Genomic DNA, 21,454 nt, shown 5'->3' with positions numbered 1-21,454 from the left:
GGTCTGGGGCACCCCCTCACCAATTCTGTCTTGGGCTGAGGGTCTTCCCTCTCCTCATTGATAGCTTTAGAGCTAAATTCCAGTTTCCCCCATCCCATAGAAAGCATAGCGAGTAGGGATGTGCACAAACCAGTTTGGCGCTCCTATTCCAGAGCTCCTATTCTGGAGCGCCAAACTGGTTTGGAGGTCCAGCGTTTGGGCCAGTTTGGAGGCGGGATGTGTATGTTTATCTTTCAGGTGTAGGGAGGGTGCTCATCCCTGCCCCACCACATTTCCCCGGCCAGCGTTCTCTCAAAATCGCTGGCACGGGGTGGCAGTGTATCTCTTTGCTGCCCAGGTCACCATCGTGCTGGAAGAGGCTGGTGCATGAGTGCACATCACACACACATGCACACACACCAGCCACTGACAATGCTGACCAGGGTGGCAAGGAGGCACACTGCCACCCTGTGCCAGTGGTTTTGGGGAGAGCGCTGCAGGGCAAATGCAGCAGTGCAGGGATGAGTCGCATTTCCCCCGCGGTATCTAGAAAGAACTGCAAGGGAAATGCAGCAGTGTGGGTATGAGCACCCTCCCTGCGCCTTAAAAGGTAACACACCCACCCCACCTCCCAAGAGTGCACAAACTCATTTGTGCACATCCCAAATAGCGAGCCCCTCTGTCAACTTTCACTCACGCAGCCCCCACTTTACTACCCCCTCCTTCTTAGAGTTGGGGGTTATACACACACAAACACACTTCACAATATATAGTGCACTCACACTCACATCCCCATTATGGATACGGTGAAAATCTAGTACAAATTGAATCTAGTTTTTTTACTCTCTGCTCCTGCCGATCTCCAAGAGACTCAACATAATTCATAGGGGGTGCAACATGGGTGGGTGGGGAGTCATGTGATGTGCCTCTGGGGGGCCCCTCGAGGCAGTGGGGCCCCAAGACGACTGCCTCCCCTTGCCTAATGGTAGTTAAGCCCCTGCTTCTCACTGAGAAAATGAGACTTACCCCCCATCGTCCCTGTGTATCCTAAATATGCCAGTTGAGTGGTGGGCAGGACTTTCCCCTCCCCAGATTTTTGAGGAATGGGCACCTTGGGGGATGGACGAAAGGACTCCCTCCACTCCCAGCTGCTGTAGGGTAAAAGAATAAGGTGTTTGCTTCCCAGCACACTTGCAGGTGGGTGAGAGGGTCAGCCTCCATGTGGGGTTCTTGGAGAAGATGAGTTGGGAATCTGGGGATTGGCTAAAGCCTGACCCCAAGATCAGCGAAATTAATAACGGATGGGAGTATGAATGCCTATGGTAGCTAAACAGAACCCTCATGTTCAGAAGCAGTCTACCTCTGAATACTGGCTGCTGGGGAATGGCAAAAAAAAAAAATAGAGGAAGGGTTGTTTCCTTCTGGCTGGCTCCTGCTCAGAACAGGATGCTGGACTAGATAGAGCACAACAGTCTGATCCAGCGGAGCAGTTTTTCCATTTGCATTTGGGGAATTGGATCAAAAGCAGCCTCTCCTCCACATACATTGTAGGGACAGGGGTGGCCCAGGGTGGCTGCCAGGAGAAGGGGAGGCTGCTGCTGCTGTTGCTGCTGTGAAGGCTGAGGTGAAGGAATCGGAGAGTATCCAGAGCCAGTATTTCTGGACTTGTTCTAGTCGACAGTCAGTTCCAAAATAGTTCCAGACGAGTTCAGTCCGTCTTGCTCTCACACGGCAAGGAGCAGCAATGGGTAGTATTAAAAACAGGTACGGACTGCTTTTCGGCCCAGAAGTCCTCCGAGAGGTTTAACAGGAATAGTTGTGCTCCCCCATGCTCAGTATAAGAGATGATACTTAACAGAAGCCACCCTCACACCATGGCTTTTATGGCCCAGGGGGAGTTCGCCAGACTCCGTGGCTGCTCCCATGGAGAATCGCTTCTGCTGCCAGGCTGCTGCACTGCAGCTCCCCCACAAGCACCAGTCGGCAGCTCCAGGAGAGCAGGCGGTGGCAGCCACTGGCCTCCAGGGACCTGCGCCCCCCCCGTGCCACTCCCCATGCCACCCTCACCTGGGAAAGCCACCTGCAGGTCACCCATACGTGGCCCCACTGGGCCCTGGGGCTGGCGTGGGAGGCTGCAGCAGCCCAGCCGCCTTGGACAAAGTCCGGAGAGCTTTAGGACTAACCCACAAGCCCGTGGAGGTGGGGGAGGGCCCTGAGCGAGCAGCAGGTGCCATCGGGCCCTTCCCTGTCACTGGGGTGCTGCTTGGCCAAATGGTGGCCCAGGGGACCACTCGGTCCTTTACCCCAGCAGGAAGTGGGGAGACACCTGGGAGGAAGGGGCTGGCCTGGCAAGCGCTGCAATCAGCACACCCTCTGTCTCCAAACCCCGGGGAGGGGGGTAGAATTAGGCAAATGCTTGGGCAGCACCATCATCCATCATTGCCTGTGCCCACAATGGGCCGGCGTGCCTCCTGGAGGAGGGAGGGACCATTCCCCACGCCCAGCCACTGTGTGTTCAGCAGCAGCTGGCAAGAGGCGAGCGGATGGCTTCCCCCTCAGGGACCCCTCGTTTTCCGGCTGCTGGCTTAGCAGAGAGGAGGATGCCCAAGCATCAGTCTTCCCCCTCCCTGTCATCCTGGCATCTGCTCGGGAATATGAATGGGTCCTCGGACTGATGGGTGCCATCCCCAGTGCCCAAATGGGAAAGTACAATTTTTGGTGGGTGGCTTTGGACCCCAATGTTTGTGTGTAAAATGGACACAAATGGAAGCCCCTTCCAACCCAAGTCAGGGGCCACCTGTGCAGACCTCCGCAGCCCCGTCTCTCCCTGCCCACACATGGCACGAGCACAACACAGGCCCCCTCCCCACCCCCCAAGTGGACAAGCAGCACCCTACAGCATTGGTTTCATGGCCAGTGGACCTGGCCACTGTCATCTGGGCAGGCGGCTCACCCTGAGAGCACCTGTCAGTGGAATGTGGAGCTGCTGGGTCAGGCATGCTGCGCTGTAGCTTGAAGGGGCAGGAGACAGGGGTGTGGGTGTTGGGGCAGATGTGGGTGGGGCGTGCAGGTGTGCCTGATGTGGTGTCTTGCCAGGACGTTTTTCACACCTTTAACTCACATCTCCTCCAGAATAGAGAGGGTGCATTCATATATTGGCCAGATTCACATATTGGCCAGAAAGGAGAGCTGGTCTTGTGGTAGCAAGCATGACTTGTCCCCTTAGCTAAGCAGGGTCCACCCTGGTTGCATATAAATGGGAGACTTGATGTGTGAGCACTGCGAGATATTCCCCTCAGGGGATGGAGCTGCTCTGGGAAGAGCATCTTGGTCCCAAATTCCCTCTCTAGCAACTCCAAGGGAGGTCTGGGAGAGATTCCTGCCGGCAACCTTGAAGAAGCCACTGCCAGTCTGTGAAGACAATACTGAGCTAGATAGACCAATGGTCTGACTCAATATATGGCAGCTTCCAATGTTCCAATGTACCCCAAAGTCCCTGTGAGTTATCAGGGAGCCATTTATCTGGGAGTTATCGGAGCCATTTACACACAATTTGGGTTTTTCACTGCGCGTTAGAGTGTAGCCCAATTTATATCCAGGGTAAAAAGAATCCACTATTTGTGGCGGTTTTGGGGGACAACTTTGAGTTCACAGTAAAGCCTTCCCATATACCCGTGGTAAAGCCTGCTGTGTGTAAATGTTGCAGGCGAGTTGAAGGTGTTCTGACTGTGTGGCAATGGAATGCGGGCAGGAGGCTAGAGTGTCGGCAGGCATGGTCCACTCTGGTCACAGACCTCTATGGTGGACACGCCGGTGAGGGTGCGGTGCATTCAGCTAGCCAGGATAGGTGAGAAGTGCTGTTTTTCACAATCAGTGGATCCTGGTTAAGGCATACTGGCGGATGACCAGATCTGATCCTAGATTAAGTACCCAGTTAACTCTGCAGAACAACTGGGGTTCTCACTGCATGTGGGTTCACATATTCACACCAATGTTGGTCAACCCGATTTAACCAAAATTAACAGAGTCATGTGCATATGGCCATAAACAAGCCTTTCAGTTCTCAAGATTGAAGCAAGAGTATGCATATCATGAGTAATTTGGCTCTAACAGATGAGTGGTAGTGTGTACCCCTGTTGATGATCTTCCATGAAATCACTACAGTAGTTTTGTTTGCAATACTATTTGAATACAGTGCTACAATGTTTTCAGTCTTTTGTACCTGGCTAAAACAGCCAGGACTCGTAATGTGCTGTGAAGAAACAGGCTGTGAGCAATATTAAAAAAGAGAACACTCAGCTAACATTGATGGAGCCCTGTGTTATGGGCTAGGTTGTTGGGTTTAAAAAAAAAAAATTTTTTTTAAAGCAGGGAGCCTACTTTTCTTCATAAGAAGGCAGTGTGAATTTTAAAATTTGCATCTTAGCACATGCAAATTTGCATGATCAAGCCCCCCCCAAAACCCCGCTTAAGTGTCTTGGCTCCTCAAAAGCCTTAATCCAGACCTGTCAAGAAGCATCCATTGCCATGCTCCTGTTTCTTCCCCCTCTTTTGTGCCCCCCCGCCTTCTGATGGCAAGCCAGCCTCTGCTTTTCCAGTACCGCCCCCCCCCGCCTGCCACCGCCTGCCTTTTTCTCTGACAATGCTCCCTGCCCGGTTGCCTTTCTCCCGGCTACCTCTGCTTGGCTCCAAATTGCAATCTGGCAGCCAGATAAATGATGCCAGCCCAATGCAGCCTCCTTCCTTGTCCACTTGGTGCGGAGGAAGGTTTGCGGGTGCTTCAGCAGTTGCCCTTCTGATGCTGCTTTGAGAGACTTCCCAGCTGGGCTCCCCACCCCCCCGACTCCCCCCCCCACTCAGGTCACTCAGCCGTTCCTGACCTCTGAGCGGCTCCCTTCTCCTGTGGCGGGCAGACCAGTGTAGCCAGGAGTGCCCAAGGCCTGCCCATCCAGCCAGCCAGGTCTCTCCGGGCCGAGCGGCTCGTATATATGGAGCTCTCGCTTGTGTTGTTTCTTTCAAGTGCTACTAATACAGGATGAAATATTCATTCAGGAGCAGCTGGGTGTTTGTTCAGAGATGATGGAGTTTGCTCCTCATCAAGATGGGGAACCTAACAGTAGCCAGAAACAAAGAATCCTCACAGTTCTAATGTGGTGGTGGTTGAGCCTCTAGCCAGCATGATGTTGGAGCTGGGTGTTTGGTGGGATGGGGCTGCTCACCTGGGCACGTAGACAACTTACATGTATACAGACTCACATCTGTGATTCTTCATTGCTCCTTCTTGGCGGTGGTTTTCCCGTTTGGGTTTTTGATGGCTTTGGGGCACCCCTGGCCCTTCCCTCCTTCCTGGTAGGGGGTCTGCTTAGCTACCGTCTGAGGCCGTCAGACTTTCTCTGCCGGCCTCAAACTGCTGCAGGCAGCTCTCGAGTAGGGCGGTCAGCTTATTCCCCACCCATGGCGGGTTGCTCAAGTGCCTGCTAAACAATCATGTGTGCATGTGTGAACTGAGCTGTGTGGAGTCATAGTTGTTAGCTCGCATGGATCCAGTTGCCTTTGACAAGTTCAGAAGTGCAGCGATAAGATCCAAGCTGGGAAGAAATCAAGCAGCAGCACAGAATACCGAGGCTCTTCTGGCAGGGAGCTCTGGCAGATCTTCACTGCACTGCCCACTGTATCTGGACCCTTGTGGGAGACCCTGTGCCCTGCTGGGAAGCTTCCTTCTCCTCACTTTTCCATTCAGGCGGGTGGCGGCTGGGGCCTCAGTGGAGGGTTGGGTGAAGCACAATGTGGCCCTCGGGGTCCCTGCCATCTCCACAGTCCAGGCCCAACGCATGCTGGCAAAAGCACACACAGCCTTTTCCCCAGGAGGAAAAGAGGGCTCGTGAAGAAGGAGCCCGTGTGTGTGTGGAAACAGGATGCTCTTGCCACCATGGCTGGCTAGGAGACGGAGTGCATGAGGCAAGGGGGGATTTCCTGTGCCCACAGTGCAGCTCAGCATCGGGCCAAGGAAATACCTGGCCCCCAGGTATTTAACAGGGTGACGGTTTCCTTCCTGGTCCCACGATTGCAACAACACATCTTTGGCCATTTCAGGTTTCCTAAATCTGATAATGTGCCCTATCCGGCACGGAGTGGGGAGGGAGGGAGAACTCCAGCTAATTCCAAAAGGAGGACAGGCCTGTTGGGGATTGCAGTCCACTTTTTAATTTTGAGATGCCTCGTTAGCTTCCGCCTGAGCTGAGTGGCTGAGAAGCGCCAGCCGCTTCCCTCCATCCAAGCCATTAGGCTGATGAGTGGGCGAGATCTTGGGATCACCTGCGGACCCTCGCTCGCCTCCTCCCCTCTCCCCCCCCCATTTTGTGCAGGTTTTAAAAGCCCCTTTTGTCTGTTCTTCCCTGCCACTTCCATCTTCACATTCCTAGCAATAATTTCATTTTCATATGTCAGGACTAGAACCAAGGGGTTGAAATGGCAAAGCAGCAGGTTCAAGCTAGACATGAGGAGGGGACAGTGGAACCATCTGCCTCATGCAATGGCGGGCTCTACTTTATTAGAGGTTTTCAAACAGAAGCTCTGTCAGGGATGCTGCAGAAATTTCCTGCAATGAGCAGGGGCTTGGACCAGAAGATCTCCGAGAACCCTACCAACTCTAGTGCTCTCTCATTCTTTCTTTCTTTTTTACTCAAATGGGGCCTGGGGCCAGGAAGATAGAAGCCTCCGAAGACCATGCCAAATAGATGAGATGTTGGAGACCTTCATCAAATGGGCCACTGAGGGGGACACAGAAACTATGCCTGATCTGAGCTCTCCTCTCTGGCAGCTGGTCCATTTATTCTGTGAAATTCACATGCATGAACAGTTGTATGCAAAACCTTGACTCCATCCTTCAAAAATATGCCACAAGACCTATTTAAATGATGATGTATCTATTTAGGATATTTCTTACACTCAAACATGATGACCTGCTGTGAAGCCAGTACACAACAGCAATACAAGCATCACAGAGTGAAGCTGGAATCATAGAAACACAGGAACATAGGAAGCTGCCTTATACCGAGTCAGACCATTGGTCCATCTAGCTGTAGACAATACGTCTGCATAGACTGGTAGTGGCTTCTCCAAGGTTACAGGCAGGAGTCTTTCTCAGTCTTAACTTGGAGATGCCAGGGAGGGAACTTGGGACCTTCTTCATGTAAAGCAGATGCTCTAGGGCAGGGGTGGGGAAACTTGGCACTCCAGCTGTTGTTGAACTACAACTCCCATCATCCCCAGCCACAATTATTGTGGCTGGGGATGATGGGAGTTGTAGTTCAACAACAGCTGGAGGGCCAAGGTTCCCCACCCCTGCTCTAGGGAATGTACTAAAATGAATGACAGGGAATGCACACTTAAAAGCCCTGGTTCCTCCCAGAGGGCCATAGGAATAAATAGAATTTCCAAATGGCTGTTGGTCATTCATAAATTCAATGCATTCCATGGCTCCAGATGTCGCTGTTCCCTGGCCATCACACCTTGCCTTCACTCCAGGAACAGAGTAGCCCCAGCCCCCGCTGGGTCCCCACGCTTAGACCTGGACTGAAAGACAGGTGTGTGGAGAGGAGAGGAGAGGAGGAGAGGAGAGGAGAACTGGTCTTGTGGTAGCAAGCATGACTTGTCCCCTTAGCTAAGCAGGGTCTGCCCTGGTTGCAAATGAATGGGAGACTTGATGTGTGAGCACTGTAAGATCTTCCCTACAGGGGATGGAGCCACTCTGGGAAGAGCAGAAGGTTTAAAGCTCCCTCCCTGGTTTCTCCAAGATAGGGCTGAGAGAGGTTCCTGCCTGCAACCTTGGAGAAGCCACTGCCAGTCTGGGTAGACAATACTGAGCTAGATGGACCAAGGGGCTGACTCAGTATATGGCAGCTTCCTATGTTCCTATGTGTGTTGTTAACACCTGGCAGTGACTGAGAATTTGGGTGCTCAGTTCCTGGCAGTGCCTGGGCTTGACTCCCATAAAGGAGTCGCCCTTCCCCCACAGTTTAATCATCCCTGGGATATGTGAGCACTTGTGAAAGGTTCAGCGGTCACTGCAGAGGGACCCTGAGCATGTCAGAAAGAAGGGGAGCAGCTGTGGTTTGTGGACAAGAAGCAAGTGGGCAGGGAGGCTGCCTCCCGGACAGTGTGGCCATCTGCAGAGTGCGTGGAACAGGTGAGGTGCCAGCTCAGACACACACACTTGCAAAAAAAACCACAAAAAAAAAAAAGCAACCCAACAACAACCCTGATCTGGACAAGAAAGAGCAGTTTGGAAAGCCTGAGCTCTTCTGGTGTAACCTGGAAACTGGAGCAAGGAAGGCAGGAGTGGAGAGAGCGGTGGAGGAAGACCTCCTCAGCCACATTATACGGAGTCTGGCATCCGCCTCCCCAAATATCTCCCCCTGCTTGCTTAAAAATCCACTGCCTTTTGTAACCATTCCAGCCCTTCAAACAAACTAGCAAACTATTCATGAGAAGAAACACAATAGGCATTGCAGTGAATGGTCTGAAAATGCAGAGGCTCATCACAAACGCACACCTGCCAGATTTAGCTGCCAACTGGGCCATCACTGCAAGGAAAATTGCAGATTTGGTCAGGATCCTCAGATGCCCCTTTTGAAAATCGGACCCTTGTGATTCTGGGGAGTAAAGGGAGGGGGTGCGGCAGTTTGCCCGGATATCTCGGAGTGCTTCCACTTGGGTGTCTTTGTCATTGGCTCCAAAGAGTGGATCCTGCCATCAGCTTGTGCCCTTACATGCCTGTGGTGGCAGTCTGCATTGCTTCTCCTTTTGCATTGTGTGGTGGAGGGAGGCCCAACTTTGGTGTGTGTGTGGTGGGGTGTGATTCTTGTGGCTGAAGAAGGCTTAAGAATCCCTCCCCTCCTTCACTGAGTGAAGTGTGTGAGTGGGTAGTTTCCTGTGACTGAGGGTCAGGGAGGCACCTTACTGATCTCTGTCTGCAAGGGGCTGCTTTGTTCCAGGCAGTCTCTCCGGCTCCCAGCTCAATGGCAGGTGCCCTTATAATGCAGGATCTCTCAGAGGCGAATCTATGCACAAGGCAGTCATGACAACATGTGCTAATGCAGCGCTGTAAACAAACAGTGCCTGCAAAGTATGATTTCTTCATTAAAATTTCAAAAAGCAAGGGAAATACCTCCTTGTGGTTCCTTTGATAAATATAATACGTCAACAGCTTTCTTAGTTGATACTGTGACAGATATTTCCATGACTTGATGTTGTTGTCTTGAACTGGATAGGAAATGAAATACTTCTGCTTACCCATTAAGTGAATTTGGTTCAGCATATTTAATTGACCATATTGACAAGAGGACTTAAGTACACATCATGGCAGGCTCAGATGGAGAGGCCATTCGCCTGGCTGGCAACTTTAAAGGTGGCTTTCTTGCTTGTACCACCAGCACAAGTCTGGGCACAGAATGCTGCTAGCCTCCCAGGCTTTTCAGGCTTGAGGGTGGAAGTTGAGGTTTCTCACGGGACTGCCAAGGAAAGCTTGGACCTGAAGCCTCATCTGCGCAATTGTATCCATTGCAAACACAAAGCATCCGTGTGCAGGGATGATACAGAAGAAGGTGTCTTTGGAGCCTTCTGTGACATCACAGCAATTCCACCCAGGCCCAGAGGTGGGGAGAGGTTTCTCAGCCAGGCAAACATCCAGCCATCGCCTCCCCCTCCCCCTCCCCTCAGCACTGCCTCCTCCTCTACCCTTCTTCCTCTGGACCCCTTGCTTCTTTATTTGCCCACTGTGTCCTGCACTCTCCCTGCTCCGGGCTCCATGAGGTCCAGAACCCACAAACCTTCTTTCTGCCCCCACACCCCACCCCCTCTCTGCTGCTTTCCATCTGCCCCCTCCTCATCTGGCATCACAGCATGGCTTGGTGCCCTCCTGCCTCACTTAGAAGATGAGCAGCAGAGCCACAGCTGGTGACGCCTCTGCTCAGACCCCCTGCAGTGAGCTCCCCCACGCCCCCACATCGCCTGTTTTCTGGCACTTTCCCCTGATCAGTTCTTGCTCCTGTTTCTGCCTTTGGGATAGCTTTGCCCTGTCCAGGCATTCAGAGAGAATCCCAGCCTCTCACTCATGCTCCTTACCTGCTCTTCATGGTGCCCCAGTCACAGAAATGGGGGCAGTCATGATTATGGCATTAGACGAATGCTGCTCCAAGCATGAAGAGCAGGGTGGGAGAGTGAGTGGCAGGCTGGGGGTGGGTCTTCCGACCCACTTTCAGCCTTGTAAGCATGTTCACCCGCATTCTCTCTGGACGCCTCTTGTCTGAAATGTTATTAGACATTTGCTGGAATTCTCATTCTTTGAGGTTCAGCTCGCTCCCGAGAATCCCCAAGCATTAGATCTTGGAGTGTTGTGTGGCTGCAGCCACATGAGCACTTGGGACCCATGTAGCGCATAGCCTGCCACAATGCAGCTGCAGGGGTGAGTGCGTGTTTATCTTATTGACAGTCCAGATAGGGCAAAGGGCTGCTTTCTGGGATATCTGTAAGCTAAAGAACAAGCATCCTCTTGGCTTTGAAATCAACAGAGGATAGGCTCCTGCAGAGGAAAGGAGTATGGCAGGCAAAGCAGAGGACTCTTCAGCCATCCATGGTAACAAGCGGGGTGTGTGGTGTCCTGGCATCTTTAAAGCATGGCTCTGTTACCTGTGAACTATTGGTGGTTAAGAGGTTCTCCCCTCCTTGCCCCCAAATATGGCACTTCCATGCAGCCATGCAGGTCTGGCAAAGTGCTTGGATATCAGGTCCAGACCGTGGCTGCAGACTGGAAAGAACAGCTCTGATGATGTGTGGCCTTGTTCCTCTGTGGAAGCCTGCTGGGATTAAGTAGATTCCTTGTCCGGTGGGAACCTTTTGCTCTCCCCCTCCTCTGGCCCATCAGGACTTCGACAGTGTGTCTCCGTGCTCAAGGGCCATGCTCTATGCACATTCAAGGCCTGGCTAATGCATTTTGGATCAAAGGGAAGTTTTGCTCTGCTCAGAATGGTGAGTTGGATTTTTTTTTAACCACAAACTCCAAAGTTTGTTTCATGGCTCACCTGCTTGAGCCACTGGAGATGTTTCAAGAAGGCCTTTCCTGAACCAACTAGTACCCATACATGCTGTCCACTCTTGCTCTCTGGGTCTTGCACTTTGTCAAGGAGATGCTCTTGGTTAAGGAAGTGTATGTCTCTGCTGGTGGGTGCAGGCTTGGCTGCAGGAGAAGGCGTTGGTCTCCCCAACCCAAAGTTCCCTCCCTCCCTCCCTTCCTGCCTCAGTCCCTCCCTGAGTGCAGGAGTTTGGGACGTTCTGCTCCGTCTCCTTTAGAAGAGCTGAGCTGTGGTTTTGGTCAGGTGCTAGTCACACCAAGAGGCGAGGTTCTCCTCTGCCATTTCCAGCATTCAGCTCTTTGCAAAGTCATGGAGAATGACCAAGGGACGTTTCAAAGCAGGGAGTCGAGTTGAACCAAAACCCAGCATAAGTCTGCTTAATTTTGGTGAACCCCAACTGAACTCAGCCCTAGAATCTCTTGCTTGCCTTGAAACAGAACCAGACTCCTTCATGGCCTCAGCCTGACTGCAAGCAGGAGCCCAGGCAGGGGGAAACTCAGGCTCAGCCAGCCAGCTGGTCTGGGATCCAGCACCTTGGACAGCTCTGGGCAGCCTTGGAATGTGCTCTGACACGTCCGTGTTGTGCTCCAAAGCTCTGCCCCTTGCCGGGAAGTGGAGAGGCAGGCTTGAAATTGAGCAGCCGCCCTCAGACCTGGGGCCTGGCAGTCCATCCTGTCCTGGCACTTTTCACTGGACACGCTGCTTGCCCTGACAAGGGGCCCCACTGAAGTCGGTCCCTTGGAGGCACAGATGCTGTTCCACTGCTGCTATCTGGCTCTGGGGCTGGAGTCTCTGGGGGTCCTGGCCTGGGGGCTTGGAATGAAGGAATCCCTGGTTTGGGGGTTCAGTGTTGGGACCCAAACTTAGCACCTACACACACACACACACTGCCAGTGAACGTCAGTGAGTGTTCTGAGTTTGAGTGATGAGAATGAGAGAAAAATGTCTCTGTAATCCTGCTATTGAGCCATTCCTATATTTATAACCATCTCCCATGTCCCCTTTAATCATTGTTCCTTCTAAACGAAAAAGCCCCAAATGCTTTGGACATTTCCTTCATGGGAAGGTACTCCAAGCCTTTGATCATTTGGAGCTGCAATCTATTGGACAATGCACACTTACTTGGAAGTAAGTCCCATTGAACAGAGTGGGATTTGCTTCTGAGTAAACATGCTTATGTTCCGACAGCAAGCTGTTTTTCTGACCATTTATTTAGCTCTTGAGTGCCCTTCATGGGATGGGGAAACCAGAGTAGTCTACAGTATGGAAAAGGCAGCAGCCACACCCCACTGAATATCAGCATGACATTTAAATGTGCTGCTCCTTCACTGCATGGATGGATGGATACATAGAAATACCTGAAATGAACAAAAATGATGTGTGTGCCCCCACACACCCCGGTTCCAGTTGGTAGTGAATGAATGTAAGTCTCCCACCTCACTTCCTGGCCATTTGTTGCTAAATATGATGGAGCAAGTTCTAAAGGAAGAGGCAGCAGTGTGTGTGTGTGTGTGTGTGTGTGTGTGTGTGTGTGTGTGTGTGTGTGTGTAAGTCTTCTATTGTTTGGTTGTGGTGTGGACGAGAAAGCATTTTCTTAAATTAATTGCATGTTGTGGTGTAGCTGCACCCTCAGCAGCCTCTGTGGCCTTGTCACCTGGGGGAGAGATTGTGATCCCTGAGTGAGGTGTGGAACTGGTCCTCATTCCACTGGGTGAATTTGGGGTTCACACAGAACCCCGGCATTTGGCAAAAATAACCCTACAGAGTGGGTTGGCCCACCTAAGGCCTCCAGTTGCTGCTGGACTGCAACTCCCACAATCCCTGGCTATTGGCCCTCATGGGTGTGGTTGATACACCAGATACAATGCCCCGAGTGCGCCCCCCATGCTGAGGAGTGCTGCCCTCTGTTGGGTGGGGAGTGAGTTGTGGGGGGGGGGGTTGACTCTGAAGGGCTGTGGGAAGAGAGGGGCTTTATGATAGAAGACAAATGGGAGATAATGAGGAGGAGGAGAGTTTGTGAGGGGCTAGGAGCAGGAGGAAGGGAAAAGGCTGAGCAGTGGGGTGCGGGGGGAGGTGGCTGCCTCTTGCTGTTGAGGAACCACATCCAGTCACAGGGTCAGTGCCTATAGCCGGGGTGGGTTGGGGGACTGAAGTCTGCAGGTATTTTGAGACACAGAGTCCCCCCCCTTTGAGATATAACGGGGGTGACTCTATGCTTTCGTGGGATATACTCTCAGCAGAGAGATTGCTCTGATCCCAAACTAGGAACACACCACTCCTTCGAGGTAGGCTGCCACCAGTTGAAGTCTAAAGCCACTGACCCGGCTTAGACACGGCTTCAACAACCTAGAACTGTCTGGCTTGGGACTTATAGGCACTGTAGCCAGAGTCCACACAACCCAGCTCTAGACAATATATTATTCTGAAAACAACTCAACAGTTGCCTGTTCCATCAGTGTGTGTGTGTCTGTGTGTGCATATGTATATGTATATGTAAATATATATGTATACATTATATTATAAGAAGGAGATCTTCATCCATTACAAAACAGTGTAGGACTCCTGGTTTGGCTTGCTCCTACCCTTGTGGATAACTCCTTTGAGGCGCATGAGTCCAGTGTATGTGAGTGTGTGTGTGTGTGTGTGTGTGTGTGTGTGTGCGCGCACATGTGCATATGTGCACATGCACACGGACATATAGAATTATATATAAATGTCCATTAATTTTCTTTAATGGTTTATAAAGATTAGTGTGTTAGTGGCATATTATTTCTTTGAATTTGCCTCCAAACTCATTTTGGCGTTGATCTCTGGAGCATGGACTCTGGGAGAACTAGGAGAAGGTTACACATGCATGTTGCATATTTTTTAAAATGATGTATTTTTCTCAAGTTAAATATTACCATGTATCCACTTTATAGGAGTAATACCACAATTGTACAAGTTTTATATTAATAATTTTGTTTGGAATGTACTTTAACTAGTTCATCATTGCTGAACTAGATAACAGGTATGAGATATTTAAAAGTTTGTGACTGAACTGGAGGAAAAAAAACCCTGTAGCATTAAAATATCTTAATGGGCCTGAACTGAAACTGAACCCAAATTTTTAATAGTTCAGTTCTGTAGTCCAAAGACAGTGCTGATGATGACTCAAAATTGAAGCTGGCCAATCAATTTCATTTAAACACAGACACTGAATTGTGCCTGGCTAGGGAAGAAAAAGGTGATTGGCTTGTCCATTCATTTGTTGAGATGCACCCCCCAGCATATTCCAAACACCGTGAGTAATGGTAGCACCAAATGAGGAAGAGGAGCAAAGATGGCTGTAAACTTGAGAGACATACACACACACACACACACACACACACACACACACACACACACACACACGGCAGTGAGAACCCTGAGACCCCAGTCCAAAGGCTCACAGTCCAAAGAGCCCAGAGGGGGATCAAAAGGGAGGTACCGCCTTCCAGATTACCTGCTACAACTGTGGTAAAATGCTTCGGTTTGGCAGGATCGAATTGAAATCGATCTCCAGAATCTACAATGCTACTTTTTTGCAACGGGCATACAATGTTATAGCACTAAATCACAATGATAAAATCCGAAACAAGGCATCCGAAACGTGAACGGCACCCTGCTAACAGCGTAAGGGCTGCGGTGTCACAAGACAGGAAGTGTGGAAGCCAACTTAGCAGATACAGTTGTAGGGGTTAATCTGGAAAACGCCCTGCAGCAAAGATAAGAGAGAGTGACAGCATTTTACCTGCAGGGCTAGAAATAGTGCTGTTATAGTGGGGGTGGGCAGCGAGAGCAAAGGAAGAGCCCAGGGATAAAGCTCGTGTGGCCAACAGACAAATTAGCACTGTAGGTAACCTGATGAAAATTTGCGGAAGGTCCCCATCCTATTAAAGTGGGTAATTCACAACTGAACAGGAAAGAAGGAACAAACACATTCCAGCTATTAGAGCACTCCTGAGACTGATATTCACAGAATGCTCAGCAGTAAGGCAAGTATTTTCTCCCCAGCTGCATTTGGCTCATCTGGGCAGATTTCCTGCTGGGAGGGGTGGGGGAGGTCATTTGTGCTCATTGGGTCTCTCTGATTGCTGCACCTGCGGCCGGGGAGACATTTTTACCAGGTTAGCTTAGCTAGCAGCTCTAAGGGCGGGAGGCGCCTTGCCTTTCACTGCAGTGTGCACTTGGACAACTGAAGAGGTTCCTCTGAGATTATCCAGGGTGATGGAGCTGAAGAGGGGAGGTGTGGCTCTGAGACGATGCAGAACAAGGGTCTCCCTAACAGGGAGAACTGTGGCGGGAGTCGCTTGTACATGAAGCTGGAAGTCCTTACACTGAGGTTGGGACAGTGTGCAAAGTGTACTGTATGTTCAAATTCCATCAATATATTCATTAAAATCGCAAAGGTAAAGTTGCGCCATCAGGTCGGTGTGGACTCCTGGCAACCGCAGAGCCCTGTGGTTGTCTTTGGCAGAACGCAGGAGGGGTTGACCATTGCCTCCTCCCGCGCAGTTTGAGATGATGCCTTTCAGCATCTTCCTATATCGCTGCTGCCCGATATAGGTGTTTCCCATAGTCTGGGAAACATACCAGCGGGGATTCGAACCGGCAACCTCTTGCTTGCTATGTAAATTATTTCCCCACTGCGCTATTAGGTAGCTATTAAAACCATAGGACTACTGATTTTCTAAAATGTGTTGATGGCTCTTGCATGTGACTGGGCTTCAAGAGGAAGGCTAGGGAGGAGATCTGACAAAATGGCAGCCCCTGGCTACTGGTGGCCCTTTCCAGGCTGCTGCTGGTCTTTCAGCTTTTAAGCAGATAAGACCTAGCATATCACAGATAATTATTATGCATGAATTAATATTATTAAGCAAATAAGAATAACCCTGTTCTCAGTGGCAGGCTTTTCTCTACCATCATGAGGTCTAGAAACATGTTTAAAACCAAAAACAGCAATGACAGCCAAATCTTGCTCTCCCTTCCTCTGGCAAAAGTGTGGTAGAGTTCTGGAGGCTGTGGCAGCAAAGCATGCACACTGTGTGTTTAGTGTTAAAATATTAAGGACAGCATTTGAGAGATCGTTTTGTTCCTAATTAAACTGATCTTCCAAATCATGTCCTTGCCTTTCACTACGTCTCTGCTTTGCCATCTTCTGGGGACTTTTCTGCTGCAACTAGATGGCTGAGTTGCCCATCAACAGAACTGGGACAGAAGTTGTCCAGCATGTGCAGGGGACTCATCCTGTCTCGTTGCGTTTCAGGTAATCCTGTTACAGTGGGAATGAGCATCCATATTTCAAGCATTGATCAGATTTCAGAAGTCAACATGGTAAGTAGTTTTTTTTTTAAAAAAAAAGCTGATGAAACTGTTTGTTTGTGGCTGGACTGAGCTGGGCTCCTCAGTTTTGCACCCTGGGAGCTCCAGCTGATGCAGAATGCTCAAGACACCATGATCAGAATCGGCAAAGAGCCCCCTCTTCCTAATGAACTTCACTTTCAAAGCCCAGGAGAGGCTCAAGTCCCTACAGGGACAGGTGAGATGCATAAGATACCGCCACCCGGTGGGTATTCTTTTATCCAGAAATGAGAAATGTGTAAACTGTAATACCTAGTCCACACACCATGTTTTCCCAGTGCTTTCTTGGATGGGGATTTTCAGACAAGCTTTCCTTCAGTTGGAAGCAGCGGTGGTGGCAGAATGTGACTGTGGAGAGGCCCTGAGTTTTGTTCAGGTGCAGTGAACTTGCTGTGCCCCCTCTGGTCCTCTCTCTTGGACCAAGAGACTCTTGCTGCAGACCTGCATTCAGAGCCCAGCCAGGGAGCGGCATATGACCTTGTTCTGTGCCCAGTTCCTGGGTAAGGCCTGAGTTAGCCTCAGGGTTCAGCTGCTCACCACTGCAGCATCCCCGGCCTAACCGAGCATCTCTCTGGCTTGCAAATTTCTGCTCCTGCATGGGACAAGGAGAGCTGTTCTGAAGGGAGCGGAAGAGCAGAGGCTCGGTTCATTTTGGTTTGGGGATTTTCTGCTATTAAGTGTTAGATCACTGAGGGACTTGAGTTAATCCTCTTGGATTTATGTGCTAGAGAATGTATTGATCACCTTTTCTCAGCCTGGATATCCACCCAAAGCTAGATAAAACTCTCCATGTTCTTTGTGATCTTTCTGTTTGCTGTTTGTTTTACAAATGGGGAATTGCGAGGGAATCGTGCCTGACCATTGTAGGGTCTATGTCTGGAAAGAGCCAATACATTTGGTTGCTGGGCATTCTGAAACCCATGGCTAGTTCTTTCCAATTCAGATTGCGCACGAGTGTCTTGAAATAAGCTCTTCTAAATGGGCTCTATGGCTATGCAAAATCTCACACCCCTCCCCTCTGGAATTTGGCTCTTGCTCAGGAAGAGTGTTTGCTGTCTGACATTTGGCCAAAGAGAGAGAATGTTTTTTTCATTATAGACCCAATTGGAAGAGGTCACTAAAGGCACAACTAGGCAAGATCAGAGAGCCCTGAAAAAGATGGGCTCTATTCCAGTTCAGGTTCATCCGTATTTTCCCCCTCTCCAGTTCAGTTCTGGTCCAGATACTAACTTTTAAAAACTGATTTGGTAACCGGTTGAGACACTTTGAACTGGTTTAGATACAGTTTGTGCAACAAACAATGTAACAGAAACAATGTAACAGAAAACATTAGTGCAATGAGAGAATAAAATATTTTAAACTGTTTATTAGTGGATGCTTAAAGGGTTTTACCAACAAAATACATGGGATTTAAAAACAAGAAAATAAATTATTCATTATACAATTGCAAGTCGAGGGCCCTGATTCTTGAGCCACTCCTTGGACCCACTGGCCACTTTTTGCATATAGGAGTTCTGTTCTTCAGATTCAAAGCAGCCAAGAGACTGGAGGTTTCAGTTCAATTCCAGTTCCCTGAACACTTCCTGCCCACTGAACCAGCTTCAGTTTTGGATTTGGTTCAAATCCCTGAACAAGAGGTGTGATTGGGGCCCCCTGGCAACTTAGTGGGGCAAAGCAGTGGGGTCCCTTTCCCCCCATTCCATTTTGATCCAAATGGCCTCCCAGAGCTGCTGTTTGCCTCCCGGGACAAAAGATGTAGGTAGGGCTCGATGGCAGCAGAATGCCTGCTTTGCATGCAGAAGGTCCCAGGCTCACCCTCTGGCAGTTTCAGGATTTGTCCTAGCACCCAGCTAGAGGCGGTTGACTCAGAGGATGAGGGAGACCCAGCCTCAGCAAATGAGACCACTTCTGATGGAGAGCTGGTCTGGTGATAGCATCTAGGTTCCAAGTTCCCTCCCTGGCAACATCTCCAAGATAGGGCTGAGAGAGATTCCTGCCTGCAACCTTGGAGAAGCTGCTGCCAGTCTGTGAAGACAATACTGAGCTAGATAGACAAATGGTCTGACTCAGTATTTATTTATTTATTTATTTATTTACTTACTTACTTACTTACACACACACACACACACACACACACACACACACAACACAACACACACACAGTCAGACAGGCGTTATTGACTGGTTTGTTTTATCCAGACATCGAGTCCTTCCCAAGGACCTGGGATGGCTGAATTGTATTGTCAATGTTGTTGCTGTTGTTATAGATATCGTCACAGAACATAGGCTGTTCCCAGTAAAGTTGCTTTTTGTAATTGGCTGATGGTGATTTCTGTGGGCCCTATGGTGTTGAGGTGCTCTTCAAGGTCTTTTGGAACTGCATCCAGGGCGCCAATTACCACTGGGATTATTTTGGTCTTTTTCTGCCACAGCCTTTCAATTTCAGTTTGTAGATCTTTGTATTTGGTGATTTTTTTCTGTTTCTTTTTCTTCTATTCTGCTATCCCCTGGTATTGCTATGTCGATTATTTTAACTTGTTTTTCTTTCTTCTCAACTACAGTTATATCTGGTGTATTGTGTGGCAGATGTTTGTCTGTTTGTAGTCGGAAGTCCCATAATATTTTTACTATGTTCCTATCCTATAAAAGTCAGGTGCTAGAACTTCCCACCATGTGGGAGAGGGAGGAGCCTGAAAACCCAGTTTTTGCAGTGGGGCAGGAAGGAGGGCCCGAATCAGGCCTGCACAACGTAAGGCCTGGGGCCCGGATTTGGTCCGGAGGGATTATTTTATTGACCCCCCAGGTATCCCACAGTAACACAGGAGCTGGAAACCGCCTTATAGTGCCAACCTCTTCATGCTTTCTCAGAAATATGCTCCATGGTGTGCCTAGTGAGGCTTATTCCATGTAAGCATGCCTAGCATTGCAGCCTGAAAGCAACAACAATTTAGGGAGAGGAGAGGACTTGGCATTGTTTGGGGCTGGCATGCACTCTAGGGGCCCCACTGGTGAGCAGCGACAGGACCTCTTCTTGACCTCGGCCCCTGAATGCCAAGTTGTGGATGGTTCCAGCCCACCAGGGCATGTGAGTTGTGCAGCCCTGTTTAGGAAGCAATAGGACCTCCCTACTGACATAGGAGTCATGGGAGAGATCTGGGCAGGTCCTAACCCTCCTCATGCCTCCCAGCCCTTTGGCAGCCTGAGCCAAGGGGAGCCTTGCTGCCACCACGCCTCCCAGAATGGCTCCCACTTGCTCCCCTCTGGGGAATCTGGGCTCTTCTCCCAAGCAGATGGTGCCAGCTCCTCTTGGGAGTTGACAGCCAGCACTCTTTCCCCCCACCTCTCACACCCAGCTCCAGGGAGGCCAGGGTGGTGTTGCCTCAAGCCCAGAGCCTTTCATGAGTGCATATGGGCATCCCAAACTGACCTCAGTTTCTGGCCACTGAGTTTTGCAACACTTCACACCAACAACAGTGACACAAAGGAGAGTGTGCTTAGAAGATCAGGAGGATGGAAAACCAACCCGTTGCAACTCCTGCCTCTCCTCTCTAATCACAAATGGCATGCAGGTTGTCGCCAACCATGCAGCAGAATCCACATCGCCAAAAAGGAGTTTGGGGAGAGTGCCAGTGCATAAGGGCCTATTCCCCCTCTCTCTTACTCCAGAGATGACCCTGCTCAGAACTTTGGTGAGATCATGGGAAGAAATCTTCTCCAGCTCCAGGAGATCAGTCTCTTCCCTTCTGTGGTCCATGGAAGAAGCCATGATCCTTGTGCCCTCCTCCTGCCCACTTGTTGCATCCACCACCGGAGTCCCTTCGTTTTCTGCACTTCTTGGGCCTGCTTTCCAGCAACCACCCCACCCCCACCCCCGATGACTCAGCCAACATGGCCTACTTTCCAGTTCCCTCACAGAGGCTGCTGCATCTCTGAGTGGGCTCCATCACTTTCAGGAGCTTTTGGGAACTGCTCTTCTCCTTTGGCTCTGAGAACCAGCCCTGATTCTCCCATTTTGCTTTGGCTCATCTGTGGAGTTGGAGGAGAACTGGTCCTGTGGTAGCAAGCATGAATTGTCCCCTTTCCTAAGCAGGGACCACCCTGGATTGCATTTGAATGGGATACCACATATGAGCACTGCAGGATATTCCCTTTGAGGAATGGAACTACTCTGGGAAGAGCACCTGCATGCTTGAATGCAGAAGACTCCAAGTTCCCTCCCTGGCAGCATCTCCAAGGTAGGGCTGGGAGAGACTCCTGCCTGCCACCTTGGAGAAGCTGCTGCCAGTCAGTGTAGACAATATTGAACTAGATGGACCAGTGGTCTGACTTGGTATAAGGCCGGTGTTCCTATGTTCAGGCTGAGTGTGAGGGTGGTGAGGTTCATGCACTTTCTTAGGGAATATTATTTATTTATTTCATTCAATTCAATTCATTCATTCATTCATTCATTCATTCATTACTGCCTGACTCCAAAGCTCTAGACAGTTCATAAAAACATTATACTGGGATAAAGGTGCATTCCACCACCACTACCACCCGCCCCAGCTCTGAGTTAAGAGATACATCATGTTAGCCCAGGTGAGAATATGCCAGTTCTTACACTCCTGTTTCAGGATCAGCCTGGAAAGACAGTCACTCTGGCCTTGCCGTTCAAGGGCAGCCACCCATCCCAGGCCAGTAGGGTTCCCACCTCCCGATACAGAGTCAGCGAGAACTCCAAATGTCTCCCTCTCCCAGAGTTCTTAAGAAAACCAGCCCCATCTCAGTCTCACCAGATGGCTACTTTGGATTCAAGCCGTGTCCTGGTTTCCTCTTTCAGAAGGTCACCTTTAAAGGGCTTCTGTGAACCCAAATGCTCCGTGCAAAGCTTCTGTTGTCATGCAGCATGGTGCTGGAGACAGTGAGAATGCTTTGTCCTGGGAAAGGACTCTCATATGGGACACAGAGTGGGTGGAAAGGGA

The 21,454-nt window shown here is 50.2% G+C and overlaps 1 protein-coding gene across 2 annotated transcripts in view; it reads left to right on the top strand.

Annotated features, from left to right (window-relative positions):
- The window catches only part of LOC128335294 (gamma-aminobutyric acid receptor subunit beta-4), a 73,335-nt gene that overhangs the window by 4,559 nt on the left and 47,322 nt on the right, over positions 1–21,454 (top strand). For both annotated transcript variants that reach the window (XM_053273306.1, XM_053273307.1), the window contains exon 3: positions 16,399–16,466. In XM_053273306.1, the coding sequence (XP_053129281.1) occupies positions 16,399–16,466 (68 nt within the window). The remainder of the gene's footprint in view (positions 1–16,398; positions 16,467–21,454) is intronic.

The sequence above is a fragment of the Hemicordylus capensis genome, chromosome 11 (assembly GCF_027244095.1).
Source record: "Hemicordylus capensis ecotype Gifberg chromosome 11, rHemCap1.1.pri, whole genome shotgun sequence".
NCBI lineage: Eukaryota > Metazoa > Chordata > Lepidosauria > Squamata > Cordylidae > Hemicordylus > Hemicordylus capensis.
The sequence above is the reverse complement of the archived record's forward strand: the minus strand, read 5'-3'. Positions and strand labels throughout refer to the sequence as shown.